General features: G+C 37.9%; 1 protein-coding gene across 15 annotated transcripts in view; it reads left to right on the top strand.

Moving 5' to 3' along the window:
- The window catches only part of ADGRV1 (adhesion G protein-coupled receptor V1), a 320,555-nt gene that overhangs the window by 179,918 nt on the left and 125,135 nt on the right, over nucleotides 1-15,502 (top strand). The window contains exon 86 of one of the 15 annotated variants that reach the window (XM_033086940.1): nucleotides 6,150-6,237. The exons of the other annotated variants lie outside the window; for them this stretch is intronic. Within the exon in view, the coding sequence (XP_032942831.1) occupies nucleotides 6,150-6,152 (3 nt within the window). The 3' untranslated portion in view covers nucleotides 6,153-6,237. Of the gene's footprint in view, nucleotides 1-6,149; nucleotides 6,238-15,502 lie in introns of those variants that run through there. 15 annotated transcript variants of the gene reach the window in all.

The following is a 15,502-nucleotide window of genomic DNA, read 5'->3' as shown; positions in this document are numbered from 1 at the left end:
GGGTATAAAAGGGGAGCAGGAAAGAGGGTAGAGTTGAGGTCAGGGTCCAATGAGGAGAGGGGAAATTGGTGCAGAGGTGGGGTTAGGATAGGTAGGGACCAATGGGGAAACAAGGAAGAGAGAACATTCTGGAGCTGGGAAATGAGGCATTAACCTGGGCAATCCCATAAGCCCTTGGAACTTTTTCCTTCAGGATCGCCACAACTTAAACAGATGCCTGCCGGGATCAAGGGTTAGGGTACAGATCTTCCTCAGTGATGCTTGCCTGACCTGGGACACAGGCCAGGCTGACTCCCACATTGCATGGCCTCTATTGATGTGGTCACTTGTTCCACTCAAATTTAATTTTGATATGGACTACTGATCAAGATGTTTAATACCAGGTTAAAACTGGAAATTAAATCCCACTTCATGTGAAATGAAGATAAGGTTGATATTTAGGCAGCTCAGTTAACATGCTTTTTTGAGCCTATTATGATCAGAATATTTCCTTTAATTTACACAGAAAAGTGACAAAAATCAATGCAGTGTGGTACAGTAAAATATTCCTTTGGCTCATTAAAAATAGTTCAAAAGCAAGTAAGTTTAAGAAATTATCATATGCTTTATACATTGTGTTGAATTTAGTAACAGGATCAGAAAAGACTTCTGGTAAATCCAAATGTGTACAGGAGAACTGAAACTTTATATGTGACAGCTAAGGTATACCAGCTATACGCTGCTGAAGTCTGTCAAGCTACCTCTCTATTATTCAGATTCTTTGTCAATAATTGCTCACAAGGAATGAAGACAACATATCCTTATGCAGATCTTTTTTGCAACTACAAAAAGTTGTCAGCATGGTTACTAATTAATAAAATATGAATCAAGAACAAAATTCCTTTTCACATAATAAAGCACAAATGTAGTCTATATCCTTTGAGTATTATACTAAGAAAATTGTACAGTACCCTGTGTTAGCCTTGGCTCTATCTTTTCTGGTTGTTTTGATTGGAGAGAGATGGAGCTGCATGAGCATGTGTCAGAGATGCTTTAGCTTTTCAGCAATTGGTATAATTGTAAGGGCTCCATGAAAACTATCTTCAGTTCCGTGACTAACCTCCCCATGCTCCCTTCCTCATTGTGGGAGCTGTTGAGTTAGACTCCTGCTTTGAATAGTTTCATGACGGAAACTATCCCTTTTCCTTCTCTACACTGAGATTATGTTCACCACAGTGAATTTAATTTTTCTAAAGGGATTTTCTTCACTTCTCTTTAATAGTGTCTTCATTCTGCTGGTATCAAAACAATGCAGAACCAATCAGCCTTTGGAGTCCTAAAGCATACATGAGCATACATCCTAAATCAGACATGAACAGTAGCCACAAAGTTGTCCAACAATAAAAAATATTTCCTTTTTCTTTTAGTATCAATTCAGAAATTAAGGGGAAATTAAGGTAGCTTCTGAAATGTTATAAGAAGAAATATATAGTTTTGATCTAGACAACTGAAGATAGTGTAAGTATCTTGAATCAGTAATTTAAATGTTATATAATAAATTACAGGATAAAATATAAAGACTCAAATTACACACAAGAAACTTCTTTTGTAAAAAGGTTAAGTAATTGGACTGAAAGAAAGTTACCAGCTTGGGTAAGGGACTTAATACATTTATTTACCTGCCCAGGTTTTTGTAATTAAATTATAATTTAATTTCTTGAGGGGTAACAATGTAGAAATATACAGAATTTAGAATTTCTTTCAAAAGCATTGGTTTGAATTTCTTTCAGAAATGCATGTATTTGAAAAGAGAAAAGAAATTCCTGGCCCTTGACTGAACAAAAGAAAAGAAAAATTTGTTTTGGTTGGTTTGATATTGGTATATTTATTGGCCTCATGGTGTCTAAATTATGACTTTTTTTTAAAGAGAAGATAAATGCTAAATTTTATTCATTGATAGCAAACTATATGAAACTACATATGATATATATATTTAGGTCATATGAGAAAGTTATTACATGTGCTAAAAGCTCATTGTAGATTTTGTCTTTGGGTTGATAATTGCTGTGAAATTCCATATAATACCATTCTGCTTTAATCAGTTGGCCAAATTGCAGTCATTTCCAAGACAAGAAAAGCACAATAATAATTTTATAAGACTGCTTGATCTAATCAGAGGTAGACAAATGTGGGGTTTTTTTCTTATAGAATAGAAATTAAGTGGTTAGGCTGCAGTTTCTGTGAAAGCTGGGTTCACTCATTATTTCTGGCTTATTTATGTTTAGAACTTAATAACAACTAAGAATAAGACACTATTCAGTAACTTGTATTGCCGGAAATGATGACAGTGCTAAATAGATTTTTGTTTTGTAAAAAAGTCCAATTACTCCATTATTAATGACATTATTTAAGTACTCATTAAATGTGACATTATTTAATGGGTTCATGTTAGTTTAAAACTTTCATTAAAGGATTGCTGTGGGGAGCTTTGTAATCTTGTATTTTTCCATCCCTCCAGTGTTGTATTTCATACTGTTGCTATAAATTTGGGAACTTTTTCATTTGAACAGTTATTGTGGAATCTTGGGTTGTTGAGGAAGGAGAAGATTTCAGATAACAGAAGAAACTGAAAAGAATTAAGCTTCATCAGTTTCCCTTATCTTCTTAGAACTTTTTGTGTGATGTCATGGGGATGGTTATTTGTTTTGTGAGTCTTAATATCAGGCAATTTACTGTCTTGATAAGATGTCCCATTAAATAGTACTAAATTTCACAAGTGATCAGTGGCAGAATACTATCGAATGTGAGAAAAGGGGCAACTAGGAAATTTGCACTTAATTGTGAATGCATCTTCTACTTTTTGTAGTTAGGGAAAGAAACATCAACATACAATTGGCATTGCTGTTATTCCCTTATTTTGGAGACCTGTTATTGTGATATCCTAGGATTGCAGGGAAAAAAACGCATTCATATCTAAGACTGTTTTCTGTTGTAATTTTTTGTAGCAAGCACTCCAATTATACCTAAAGTTCAATTAGTAATGAAGATATTGCCAAAATATTTCTTCCAAAGCTTAGAAAAATTGTCTTCTGATAATTTTTTAAATTAAGAAGTATTTTTCATCTGACTCAAGTTTTATGTTTCAAAAGAGAGTGTTTACCTCTACTGTCAATAATCAATTTCTGTCACTTTTCCACTTACTAAAAGTTACTTTTCAAGTATTCTCATTTATTTTATCAGACCTGCTTAGGAATAAGTATCTCAAAATGTGAGAATCTAGTTCTAGAATTTGTTTCACAACTGAAGTACTGATTTTAGTACACTGATGTTGGATGGATCTTGTATTAAGGATGCTTTAGGGAGTTTCTGTGCATTGTAATTTCTCAGGAATCACCATGTCAGTGAAAAATAAAGTATAAAAGTATAAAGTATGAAAAGCTTTCCATATTTTTAAGGTGTGTCTTACACAGAACTGTACCAGCCTAAAAAATGGCCTCTCTTTGTTCACACACATAGATATACATATATACAGTAATTTCATGATTACAAACCTCACCTTTTGACCAAAATTTTGCTCCCACACCGGAAATGCGGCTTACACTCAGGAGCGGCCAATATGTGAATAATTTTCTGACATTTTCAGCCCCGGGAGTGCAAACCGAGTCAGTGCAAACTGCAAAGTTGAGCACCTGCCAGTAAAACCCTGTATTTACTCAGTTGTTACGAATTGGTTACTCTGTTGTGTGGCGGGTGGAGCTGCTCCGTGCAGGCAGCACGGGGGGTGGGGAAGGTGGGGCAGCTCCCTCCAGCTGGCCCCGCGGCTCGGGGGGAGTCAGGGGCTCTCTCCTGCTAGCCCCATGGCCTGGGAGGAGGCAGGGGCTCTCTCCTGCTGGCTCCGCGGCCCGGGGAGAAGCTGGGGGCTCCATGCTGCTGGCCCCGTAGCCCGGGGGGAGGCAGGGGGCTCCGTGCTGCTGGCTCCGCGGCTCAGGGGGCTCCTGTCCCTGCATGCTGCCACCGCAGGAGCAGGCAGGCTCCATCCCTGCCTCCCACCGCCACCGCAGGTGCCGACGGGCTCTGTCACCCCTGCCACCACGGGGCAGCGCCGGGCCGGGGCGAGCAAGCCCAGTGGTGACGGTGGCTGGCCCCGAGCGGCCCCACCAAGCAGCAGTGCTGAGATGGGCCACCCAGCGCTGTCGGCAGCCCCGAGCCCTCATGACCCGAGCCGAGCCAGTAAACCCCCCCCGCCATGATTCTGTTACTATTTGGCAACTTTGTTGCATGTGGGTCCTCGCTGCGAACACAGAGCGGCTTATACTCAGGTGCGACTTATTTATGGACAAAGAACGAAATGTTTGCCAACACCCGGCGATGTGGCTTATACTCAGTGCCGCTTGTATTTGTGAAATGACCGTAAATTCATGTGGAGATGTACATAGACATATTATACATACACACAGGAAATATTACAGAGAAAAGAGAGAAAAGGTAGAGATTAGCTAGATGGAATGCATGCATATTTAAATAAATATTTTATTTTATCTTTTTTATAGCATTATTACCAAACATGCCAACTTGTTTTTATTTAAATGGTAGCCTTTACAAACTCTATAAATTGTGGTCAACAGTTGTTAATGGAGACTGTAATCTTATTCTTTTGTTCTGTGGGACTCCTTTTTGCATGCTTAGTTACAAATGTCTTTGCTTTGGTGGTGAACATTAGAAAGTTGTCTTCTCCATTCCCATGCAACATTACAGCAGGATGCCGTTCAGGTCCAAACCCATCTTTTATCTTACGGTAAACAAGTCCTTTGCTTTGAATTGTCTCATTGGTCTGCATTAATTGTGCATAGGAATGGCACTTACATAGTTCAGGCATGATATGAATACCTAATAAACTCTAATGAGTGAACGTTAGAATGGCATGTGGTTTAAACTGATATACTGTAGGCAGTAGCAGTAGAGTGTGAGTTTTTTGTTTGAGACCTAAAAAGCAATCAGACTTGGAATTTTGAAAATGGTAAGCAGTACGAGCTTGGAGAGATGATCAGTCAGTTATCTTTTCCCTAAGTCTTCTACATTCAGGTGGTTTTTTTCTCAGAACTTTTTTCCTTTTAACTAACACATTTGTTGTAGAAAAACATGAGGGAATGAGTGAGTCAGTTTTAACAGTAGTAAAACAACTTTCAGTTCTTTTTTGCAGCTGTGAAGTTAAACACCAGAAGAGCTGTAAAATTTTGAGATATTTTGATGAGTAATACTTAGAATTAAGTATACAATATTAAATACTGTGATTTCTCTTAATTTATTAAACTGCTTGCATTTTATTATGATAAATGTAGAAGTCTCAAAAATTTGAACATGCTGATTTTGCTCATTCAGCTCTTTGTTTAGCCATAAATAATGTTGGTGACTTAAATAATATCATTGTCTGTTGTTCAACGTGTCTGTGTTTTAATAGAATTTTTTAATCTCAACTGCATAAGCACCTAAGCCTTGCTTCAAAACTAGGGACCAATAAAATACTTAATCTAAGCCTAGAATCCTAGATAAGGTATTTCCAGACACATGCTGTAAAGCAGACCCTCATACCTGATTTCTGAGCTGTATTTGCTTTTGACCTTTATTGTGAAGTTCAGTTTTATTATAAATTTGTTAATTTTGTTTTGCCATATAACACAATATAAGGCAGAGAGCCCAAAGATCCCAAAGTAGCCCTGGTTTAGTCTTGCAAACTGGACAGTTGTGCTAGTGTAGCACTCAACTCAAACCAATTACAGTAATTTCACGATTATCAGCCGCACCATTTTCACTTTTGGTCTGAACCCAAAGTGCAGCTTACAATCAGGTGTGGCTTATATATGGACAAAGAACAAAAAGTTGCTGTTTTAGTTTGGAGGACAGGTGTCTGCTGAGAAAGGCAGGAACTTCTCTTTGAAATGGAGAATGTAAATCCCCTCCCTCCAAATTATTAGAATTTTGAAATCAAGGGGCTTTCAGGCAAAAATATGGGAATTAAGAGTAACAGTTCTTTACTAGGGAAATTAAAATAGAAATACAGTACTACAAAGAACAAACCCCAAGCCCTGACGAAGTCAGTGTACAACCTGACACCCCATCAGGCAGGGTGTTGGTAGCAGTCCCATTAAATGGTGGCTTCATCCTCCTTGCAGTGACAGATGTGGTTCAACTGGAGCAGTACTCCTGCAGAAGGTACAGTTTCCCTCCGGAGGTCCAGCAGTGATGTGGAGAAATCCAGTTTTCCTCTGGAGTCCAGTGGAGAAAGGGCTGCCTTAGTGTCCCAAACCCTCTGTTTTTATCTTGGTAAGAAATGTTGGGCTCTTCCCCCTGGCTGGAGCAACTTCCAATGGGATGAAGTCATTTTATCAGTCACACAGTGGGACTCAGTGGGCCAATAGCAGAAAATAACTTGGTGGAGGAAGGATGGGCTGTGAAAAGATAAAGAACAATGCCTTGCCTAGTTTCAATGGATGGCCCATTAGCAGAATATCTGCTGTTGAGATAAGGATCACTGTCCCCACCCTCAACAGATGGTGATAGAATAGTAAATCGGATTGGACAATTTGATATTTGGGGAGGATCTAATACCCTCTCCTAGATATATGACATCTTTTTGGGAGAGATTTGAAAATATTTACAAATAACATAGTTTGGAAAGAAGTAAAACAACATATACTAATGAAATTGCCAATGTCAGGAATTCATAATTTCTAAACTATTGAACATCATTTATAGCAAACTGGGCTACTTCCCAATTTAATATACAGTGAGACAGAAAAGAAAGTATATCTATATTTGATGTTCTTGTCTCAAGGCATTTTAACAGTGGCAATATAAAAGACTATGTATTTTTGTGTGTATGTTTGTATAGCTGAAATAAAAGTCATACTTCCAATGTGCTCTTTGTGTCAGTTTTCAGTTTACTGTACTGGCTGGTCAAGGTGAAGTTCATATTCTTGATAAAAGACTCTACAGTGCAGTGTTAATAATAGACCAGTGTTCCGACTCTTTCTGAAAAGGCCTTGTGTGTTGTTAAGGCTTTGGTTTTTTCTCACTGCCTCAATGGCAAGTAGACTGGTAGTGGGAAAGGATCTAGGAAGGGACACCAAAGAAACAGCTGACCTAGGTCACCAAAGGGATATTCAACACCATGTAACATCATATTTAGAAATAAAAATTGAGGGACTGGAGTTAGCCTTGCTTGGAGATTGACTGGGCACATCTGTCTGGTTGTGGGAGCTGGTGAATGATTGCCTTTGTATCACTTGTTTGATTCCCTTTACTTTGCTTACCAAATTGTCTCTATCACGATTAACTTTTCATTTGTGTGAATATTATTCACATTGTTTTCATATGACCTGGTTAAAGCTAAGGAGGAAAGAATTTTTAAAATTCGTACTAATTTTATAATTTTTATTGTTTTTAATTTTCCTACTACCCTGCAGCAGATATTTTAGTTGAAGAAAAACTATTTTTTAGAAAGAAGAGTAGCATCATGTAAGATTTCCTTTCTAAACACAGAGCTATAAAATCAATGAAATACTTCAAGAACAAGCATTTGTCATATGAAACTATTCCTGAAAAAACAATAATTATCTTCCTAGTGTCAAGTATATAGTATTTTCTTTCTAGAAGTAAACAGTCATCCCAGTGAAATTATAATGAAAATTGTGAGTGTGTTTTATACATACGTGATAAACACTCTGTCTAATGCTTTAATTTTCTTGAAAAAATTACTAAATCTTCCCTAACAAATTTATTATTATTATGTTTATGATTAATTTTATGTATCAGTGAATAAATCCAACTAAATACACATTTTTGAAATAACTCAATTTTTAAATAACCTAATTTTTTCACTAGATCTTTGACCAACCACACTGAGACATGTACTTTGCAATATTCAGAAATATATTTTCTACTATAGTGAAGGAATCTGTAGTTTAGCAGTAAAGGCTCCCCACTCCTTTTACTCTTTATATTTCTGGATTTTCAAATATTACTGTAACATGTTTGGCCTTGTCACAAATGCCTCAATTTCCTTCAGTCTTCCTCTGCCCAAGGATTATAAAATCTCTTCTCTGAATCATACCTGCTTACAATGCAGAGGTTTCTTTCTGTTTTTCAAGCTCTACTTCTAACTGAAAAGTAAAATATATGTAATTCTCCAGAACCATTTTTTCTATCTTTATTATTATCTTTACCTTTACTTTGCCTTAAGTAGCTGTAAAGTAAAATTAACAAGATTGCATTTTTATTTGATATAATACTAGACAACAGAAATAAATTGACATTCTGTTTTGCTATCTTGTCTGTCAAAACGTGGAATAGCAAAACCCCCAACTATATATCGCATATAATATGCATATAATATCACATTATAATAATATCCCTTATTAATTCTGAAAACTGGAAATAATTATATAATTGCTTGATGAACATAGGCTTAAAATGAACATAATGTTGATTTAGGAGTTAGATTAAAAATTATTAACAATTATTAACAATAAACCTTGCAATGTATTTGAGGAAAAAAAGTTTCATTTTTTTCTTAATTTCTGGGTATTCGTCTTTACTAAAAGTAAGAGCACATAGACATTTCCTGAAAACTTACTGAAAAGTTACAGAGTAAGAGATTTGTTGGTTGAGGTGACCCTCTGGGATAAAGAATAGCTCAGCAGACAAGTAAATCTGAGCTGCATCTCCTTCTGTTCTCATGCTTTTACTCTCATTTGCTCTCTGAGAGCACTTCAGGTTGTCTTTAGGTTAGATCTATTTTGAAATATGATATTTTTCATTTTATTTTTGCCTTTTCATCAAAAAAGTTGGGTTTTTTCCCCATGAGTTCTACATAAAAGTCTGTTAAATGACTGTTTTTGACCCACAAGTGCAACAGAAGCTTAGAAATTATCCAACTGCTTCTTTGACTGTGTCTTATTAGCTCTTAATTTTTTCTGATAGCTTTAAGTGAATTTTTCTGACTCGTGCTTTGGATGTGTATATGAGGAAACTTGGAGGGTTTTTTTGGGAGGGTGTTTTTATCCAATTGCCACATTTGATAAGATAGCACACATCTAAGAGGAATATTAAAAGCAGGTAAACCTGGAAATAAGGCTTGTACTGCACTGCAACATGCTGGGCTAACATACCAAAATGTACAAGAGATATGACTTTTTGTTACCCATACAAAGTTGTACTGGGTTTTTAAATTAAAGAGGAACCTACAGACATAATTTTTTTAATGTTTAATCTTTCTTTCTCATCTCAGATTCAAATTTTTTTTTTTCACTCAGCATGTACTGCTGAGGAACTGTGATCTGATTTTGACTTGTTTCTTTTTTCGTAAACTTCTAGCATATGAGCCTCACACATATGTGTCTTTATATATCTTCATCTGGTTATTGTCTTTAAAAATGACAACAAGAACAAGAGTAAAATAAAATCTACCTGCCTCCATAAAAAGAAAAAAAACCAAACAACAAAGAAAGAACCAAAAAAAATGAACAAAAAGATCCCCAAAACCCACAAAAAACCAACCTCATGATGTGTGAGGTTCTGTAAATGAGAGATAATAAGGTTCAGTGTATGTGTGCCAATGCCTGCAAACAAAACCTTCCCCACCTTAAACCTCAAGCACTATTCACCTGCCAACATCACTAGGATTTAGCATACCAGATCCTGTTTATTCAAACTATTACCACAGGAGTTAATATTTCAGCCATGTTTGCCATAGACAAGACATGTGAGTTCTCAACTTATCTTCCTTTCCATTCCAGGTATTACAATTGTAGAAGGACTTTGTCAACAATGCTGCATTCCCTGGCTTTATAAAACAAACTGTGACTTTGAGGGAGGTGTAGCAGTCCCAATGCTGCTGTTGAAACTGCTGCCTGTTTAATTTTTCTTTCCTCTTCCCCATGTACCTATTAATAAGCAGGTTCATTTTTATAACCAGAATTTTTTCCAAACAAGGATTTGTGAATGTTGACAGTCATAAATAGCAAGTTCCCTAAGAGTGGAACATTAATGTGGAGATACAGTTCTGCATGAATTACGCATGCTAATGTGAGATGTTTTGGCATGCCGTGTTCTCAGTATGAATAAAGATGGTTCATTTAATTATGGAACCTGACTACCAGGCTATAGGCTGGTCTGGGTGGGACACTCTCTCCATGTGGCCTTTTGATGCTGTGCCAGCTTCAAGTAATTACATCAAAATTCCTTAGGTCTAAGTGAGGGACCAAGAGGAAGCATGACTGCCGCTAAATGCATTGGGCACCTATTTGGAAGAGGGGAGATCCCAGTCCTGATTTCTGCTCAAAAGACTGCATGAAAGCCTCTTATTAAAGAGTTATTGGAGTTCAGAGATATGTGTCTGCTCCTCACACCAGTCCATAGGTTGAGGAGGGCATTCCAGTTCCTAACTGGATCTTACTGACCAGTTCTATGAAAGAAGGTCATTGCTGCCTTCTAAAAATGTGTGGGGTTTTAGGAAATAGGTCTTCTGCCAAATACAGAAGAAATTGTCCATCTGTGAACTCTAATCAATTCCTGAGTACATGATACAGAATCATGAAATCATATGTGCAGGGACACCTCCTGCTAGATCAGTTTACTCAAGGCCTTATCCAAACTAGCCTTGAACACTTCCAGATTTGTGGCATCTGCAACCTCCCTGGGAAACCTGTTCCAGTATTTCACAACCATCACAGTGAAAAAATTCTTCCTAATATGTAAAATACATTTCCCCTCTTTGAGTTGGTACCCATTATTCCTTGTCCTATCACTACAGTTCCTGAAAAGCAGTCCCTCTCCAGGTTTCCAATGTGCCCTCTTCAGTTACTGGAAGGTTACTAGGAGTTCTCTATACAATCTCTTTCCCAGGCTGAACAGCTCTAACTTTCTCAATCTGTATTCTAAGGGGAGGGGTTCCAGTCCTCTTAGCAACTTCTTGACCCTCCTCTGGACTTGCTCCAACAGTTTCATGCCCTCCTTGTGTTGGGACACCAGAACTGTACCCAGCACTCCAGGCGGGGTCCCATGAGAGCACAGCAGAGGGGCAGAATCACCTCCTTCACCCTGCTGGCCATGCTCCTTTGGATGCAACCCAGAACATGTTTGGCGCATGCTGCTGGCTCATGTTGAGTTTTTTATCAATCATCACTACCAAGTTTTTCTCCTCAGGGCAGCTCTCAGTCACTTCTCTGCCCAGCCTGTAGGTGTGCTTGGGATTGCCATGACCCTAGCGCAGGATCTCACATTCTGCTTTCTTGAACTCCATGAGGTTTGCATGGACCCATGTCTCAAGCATGTCCAGGTCCCTCTGGATGGCATTGCTTCCCTCCAGTGTGTCAACTGCAACACACAGCTTGATGTTGCCAGCAAACTTGCTGGAGGCGCACTCAATATCACTCTCCCTGTCACCAACAAAGTCGATGAACAATATCAGCCCTAGTAGCAACCCCAGTACTGACCTCTGAGGAATACTGCTCATCACATCTACTTGACAATGAACCACAACTCTCCATGAAGCAGTCCAGACAGTTCTTCATCCACCCAGTGGTCCATCCACCAAATCTCTGTCTCTTCAATGGAGAAACAGGGATATCATGTGGAACAGTGTCAAACGCTTTGCATAAGGCCAGGTAGATGATGTCAGTTGCTCTCCTTACCCACTGACACTATACCACATCATAGAAGGTCACCAATATTGACCTTTGTAAAGCCATGACAGCTGTTACCAACCACTGCTTTGTTTCCATGTACCTTAGCATGGTTTCCATGAGAATCAACCGGTCTGTACTTTCCCAGTTTTTGCACTTTCCTCTTTTTAAAAATGAGGATTAGATTTCCCTTTTTTCAGTCATGTTTCAGTTATGGTAATACTGGGCATTTGCTGAACTCTTAGACCTCTGACCAGCATCTTAACTATACTTTCCCCATAACACAGAGCATTAATTGCATTAAAAACCTGCCTTTTCCCACTCTGATGAACATTCAAAGGGTAGTGAAGCCTAGTTTTGTGAATATTTAGCAGATTCTGTGTCATGCAATAATAGCTTCAATATTTTAAAAAATCTTAGTAATGTTATAGCACATTCTGTAGTTTCCTTAAATATGGACTATGTTGAGATGCCTTGATAATTCTGAAACTTTTTGTTTTTCACACATACTTGCTTTTGCCATTATTATTTAAATTGACAATCTCAATTAATTTGCAGTGAGGCTTTTTTTTTCTTGTGCAAATAATTAAGTCTACTCAATGGCAAAATTCAGATATGGTAAAGTCTCGTCAACTCCCTCTCTCAAACAATCTCAAGCTGTTACAAAAATGTTACTTCATACACAGAAAGACCTGTGTTCATGCATTTCAGTAGCTATTTTTTATGTTATGAGATCAGAATCAACTTCATCCCTTAAACACCAGTAATTAAGCTCTAGAGAGTGTTAAATAATTTATAGTAAAATTAACTTTCCTGGAATTCACTGTTAAGATTTCACTCTCTCAGCTAAAAAGATCATGAATAATCTCTTCAACCCAGATTGTGACCTAAATCAGTAGCATTTTTTGCTAGAACAAAAACATCCTAGATATGCAGGTCACTCAGTTCTGTATAATGCGTGTAGCTGTTTAATCTTTTGAGGCCATCACATAGCTTTGTGATATATGAATATTAAAATATCAAAAATAAGATAATAATATGCTAGAAAATCAAGCAACTTATGAGAGTGAAAACAGTTACTTAATTTTCTCTGCTAAAGATGTACTTCCCTTGGAAAAAAAAAAAGTTACAGAAAAATTAATGTTGTGGAGAAAATAAGCAAAAAAAAAAAAAAAAAAGAGCATTGTTTCCTTCTGATTGAAATAAGTAAAAATTAACAGGATTATTTAGGATAGAAAAGACATGTCCTATCAAGTCCTACCATCATTAACCCAGCACTATCAAGCCCACAAGTAAACCATGTCCGCAGGTGCCATATCTAAATGTCTTGTAAATACTCGCAGGGATGGTGATTCCACCACATCCCTGTGCAGCTGTTCCAGAGCTTGACAACACTTTCAGTGAAGAAATTTTTCCTGCTATTCAATGTAAACCTCCCCTGGTACAACTTGAGGACATTTCCTCTTGTCTTGTCACTTGTTACCTGGGAGAAGAGACCAAAACCCACCTGTTACAAGCTTCTTTCAAGCATATGTAGAGAGTGACAAGGTTTAATCTCATCATTCTTTTCTCCAAGCCCAGCCCCACCAGCTCCCTCAGCCTCTTCTCATCAGACTTTTGCTCCAATACCTTCACCAGCTCCATATCTCTTCCCTGGACTCACTTCAGCTCCTCAATGTCTTTCTTGTAGTGAAGAACCCAGGATTCAAGGTGTAGCCTTACCTGTCCTGAGTACAAAGGAGACAGTCCTCCCTGATTCTGCTGGCCACACTATTGCTGATATCAGTCAGGATGCCACTGGCCTTCTTGACCACCTATGCATAGCTTGCTCATGTTTAGATGCTGTCAGCCAGCATTTCCAAGTTCTTTTCTACGGAGCAGCTTTCCAGACACTCTATCCCCAGCTTGTAGCTCTGCATGAGGTTTTTGCAGCCAAAGTGAAGCACCTGGCACTTGGTCTTGTTGAATCTCATGCCGATGGTGTTGGCCAATTAACCTAGCCTGTCTAGGTCCCTCTGCAGAGTTTTCCTGCCTTCCAACAGATCAACACTCCCATCCAACTTGATGTCATTCACAAACTGTCTGAGGGTGCATTTGATCCCCTTGACCAGATTATTCAGAAAGACTTTAAAGACAAGTGGTCCCAATGCTGAGTCCTTGGGAACCACTTGTGACCAGGTGGTGATTAGATGAAACTCCATTTGCCAGTACACTTTGGGCCTGGCCATCCAGGCAGTGTTTCAATCAGTGAACAGGACATTGGTCTCCTTAGCTTCACTTCCACAACTATCTCACCCAGAACCAGTGCTTTCATCCAGCTTTCCTGTTCTGCCTCCATAGACGGCATCTTTCCGCACCATTGTCTTGTACTCTGTTTTCCCTAAGACCCCTTTTTCTGTACTGCAAATTTACTTAGCATGAGTCCCATGTCTTCATCATGTAATATATGCCATGGATCAAAAGCAAACATTTATTATGGTCCTGGCTTGAAAATAACCTAGTAATAATATACTTTTTAAAAATCTCATATGAAAACCAAGCAGATTTTCCTCCATTCATTATGACAGGAATTTTTGCTGTTGGCAGGAAGAGAGAATATTGCTGAAGCAAACTGTGCTAGCAAAAATTAAATATAAGTTCTTGGAATTGCAATCCCAGAGTGTTCAAACAACTCCCAGAGTTGTTTGGAGGTAGCCTCCTAAAGTTTCTACTTCTGATAACCAGAATAGTTCCTAGATCTTTGATTTGAAAAAATTAATTTTTTTCCCTTCTGCTATGTGCCAGGCAAGCACATTTAGAGGTTCTTCAATTTTTGTTTTAATTTTATTTTTATAATACTGCTGCTTGGGGGAGGTCCGTTTAAATCCCTTGAGTACCAGTTATATGATACCACTTCTGCCTCAGCTACTGTATCACAGCATCCTGAGTGACAGTTGATGGCACTTTGCTTTAATTGAATATGGTTATCTGAATACAGAATATATTTATCTCTGCTGCCACTCTGAAATCTTCTTTGACCTATATGGCATTTCCAGCCTGCCTATCTTGCACACATTTATCGAGTGAACAGCTGACCTTTAGGATGGCTTTTCTCTTTCAAAGTGGAGGAAAACCTGTATAAGCCCATGTATAGGTTCTGCTCAGTAGAGGGGATATGCTCTGTTTTTCTGGCACTATGTAGCAGTGAGCTGATTAGATTTATGAAATATATTTGATAAAAGTAAAAATACGGTAGTTTCATAATTTCCTGATATCTTCAGTCTTGCTGAAGACTGAAAGTAGAATATGCTTCTGTTTGGGTTTTTATAACAAAAACTGTAAAGATGCCAAGAAAAGCATGGCATCTTTTTGGTGATCTAACAAAGCGGCAATTTGTTTCAATTTTCAACTTGTTGAAAATGGTAGCTAAAGTTGCTTCCTGAAATCTGTATTTCATTGACTTATGATGAATTATTCACAAATAATTATATATTTAATTTAAGATGTTGAAACTGAATGGTATCCATGCTTTTCCTGCAAAGTATACAGTATCTTAAAGCAGACTTTTTATACTTTCTTGGTAGAGAAATCAGAAGATGTGGCACTTAGTTCTGCAAATCAATGCCTGTTGGCTTACTTCGGAGTCTGGCTTACTGCACAGTTACACTCCAGTCATAAGGAGTAATACCAAGATGAAAACGTTAATCTGGTGCAGGAGTGCTTAAGAATATGATTTAGCATGGTAAAACTACCTCCTCTCATTCTGATAACTGAATAGGAACCAGATGCAGATTCTATATAGAGATACAGAAAACAGGAAAAGATAGCTAGAAACAGCTGATGGTGAAAATTAGAGTATACTT

The sequence above is a fragment of the Catharus ustulatus genome, unplaced genomic scaffold, assembly GCF_009819885.2.
Source record: "Catharus ustulatus isolate bCatUst1 unplaced genomic scaffold, bCatUst1.pri.v2 scaffold_74_arrow_ctg1, whole genome shotgun sequence".
Classification (NCBI taxonomy): Eukaryota; Metazoa; Chordata; class Aves; order Passeriformes; family Turdidae; genus Catharus; species Catharus ustulatus.
This window is presented reverse-complemented; position numbering and strand designations above follow the sequence as displayed.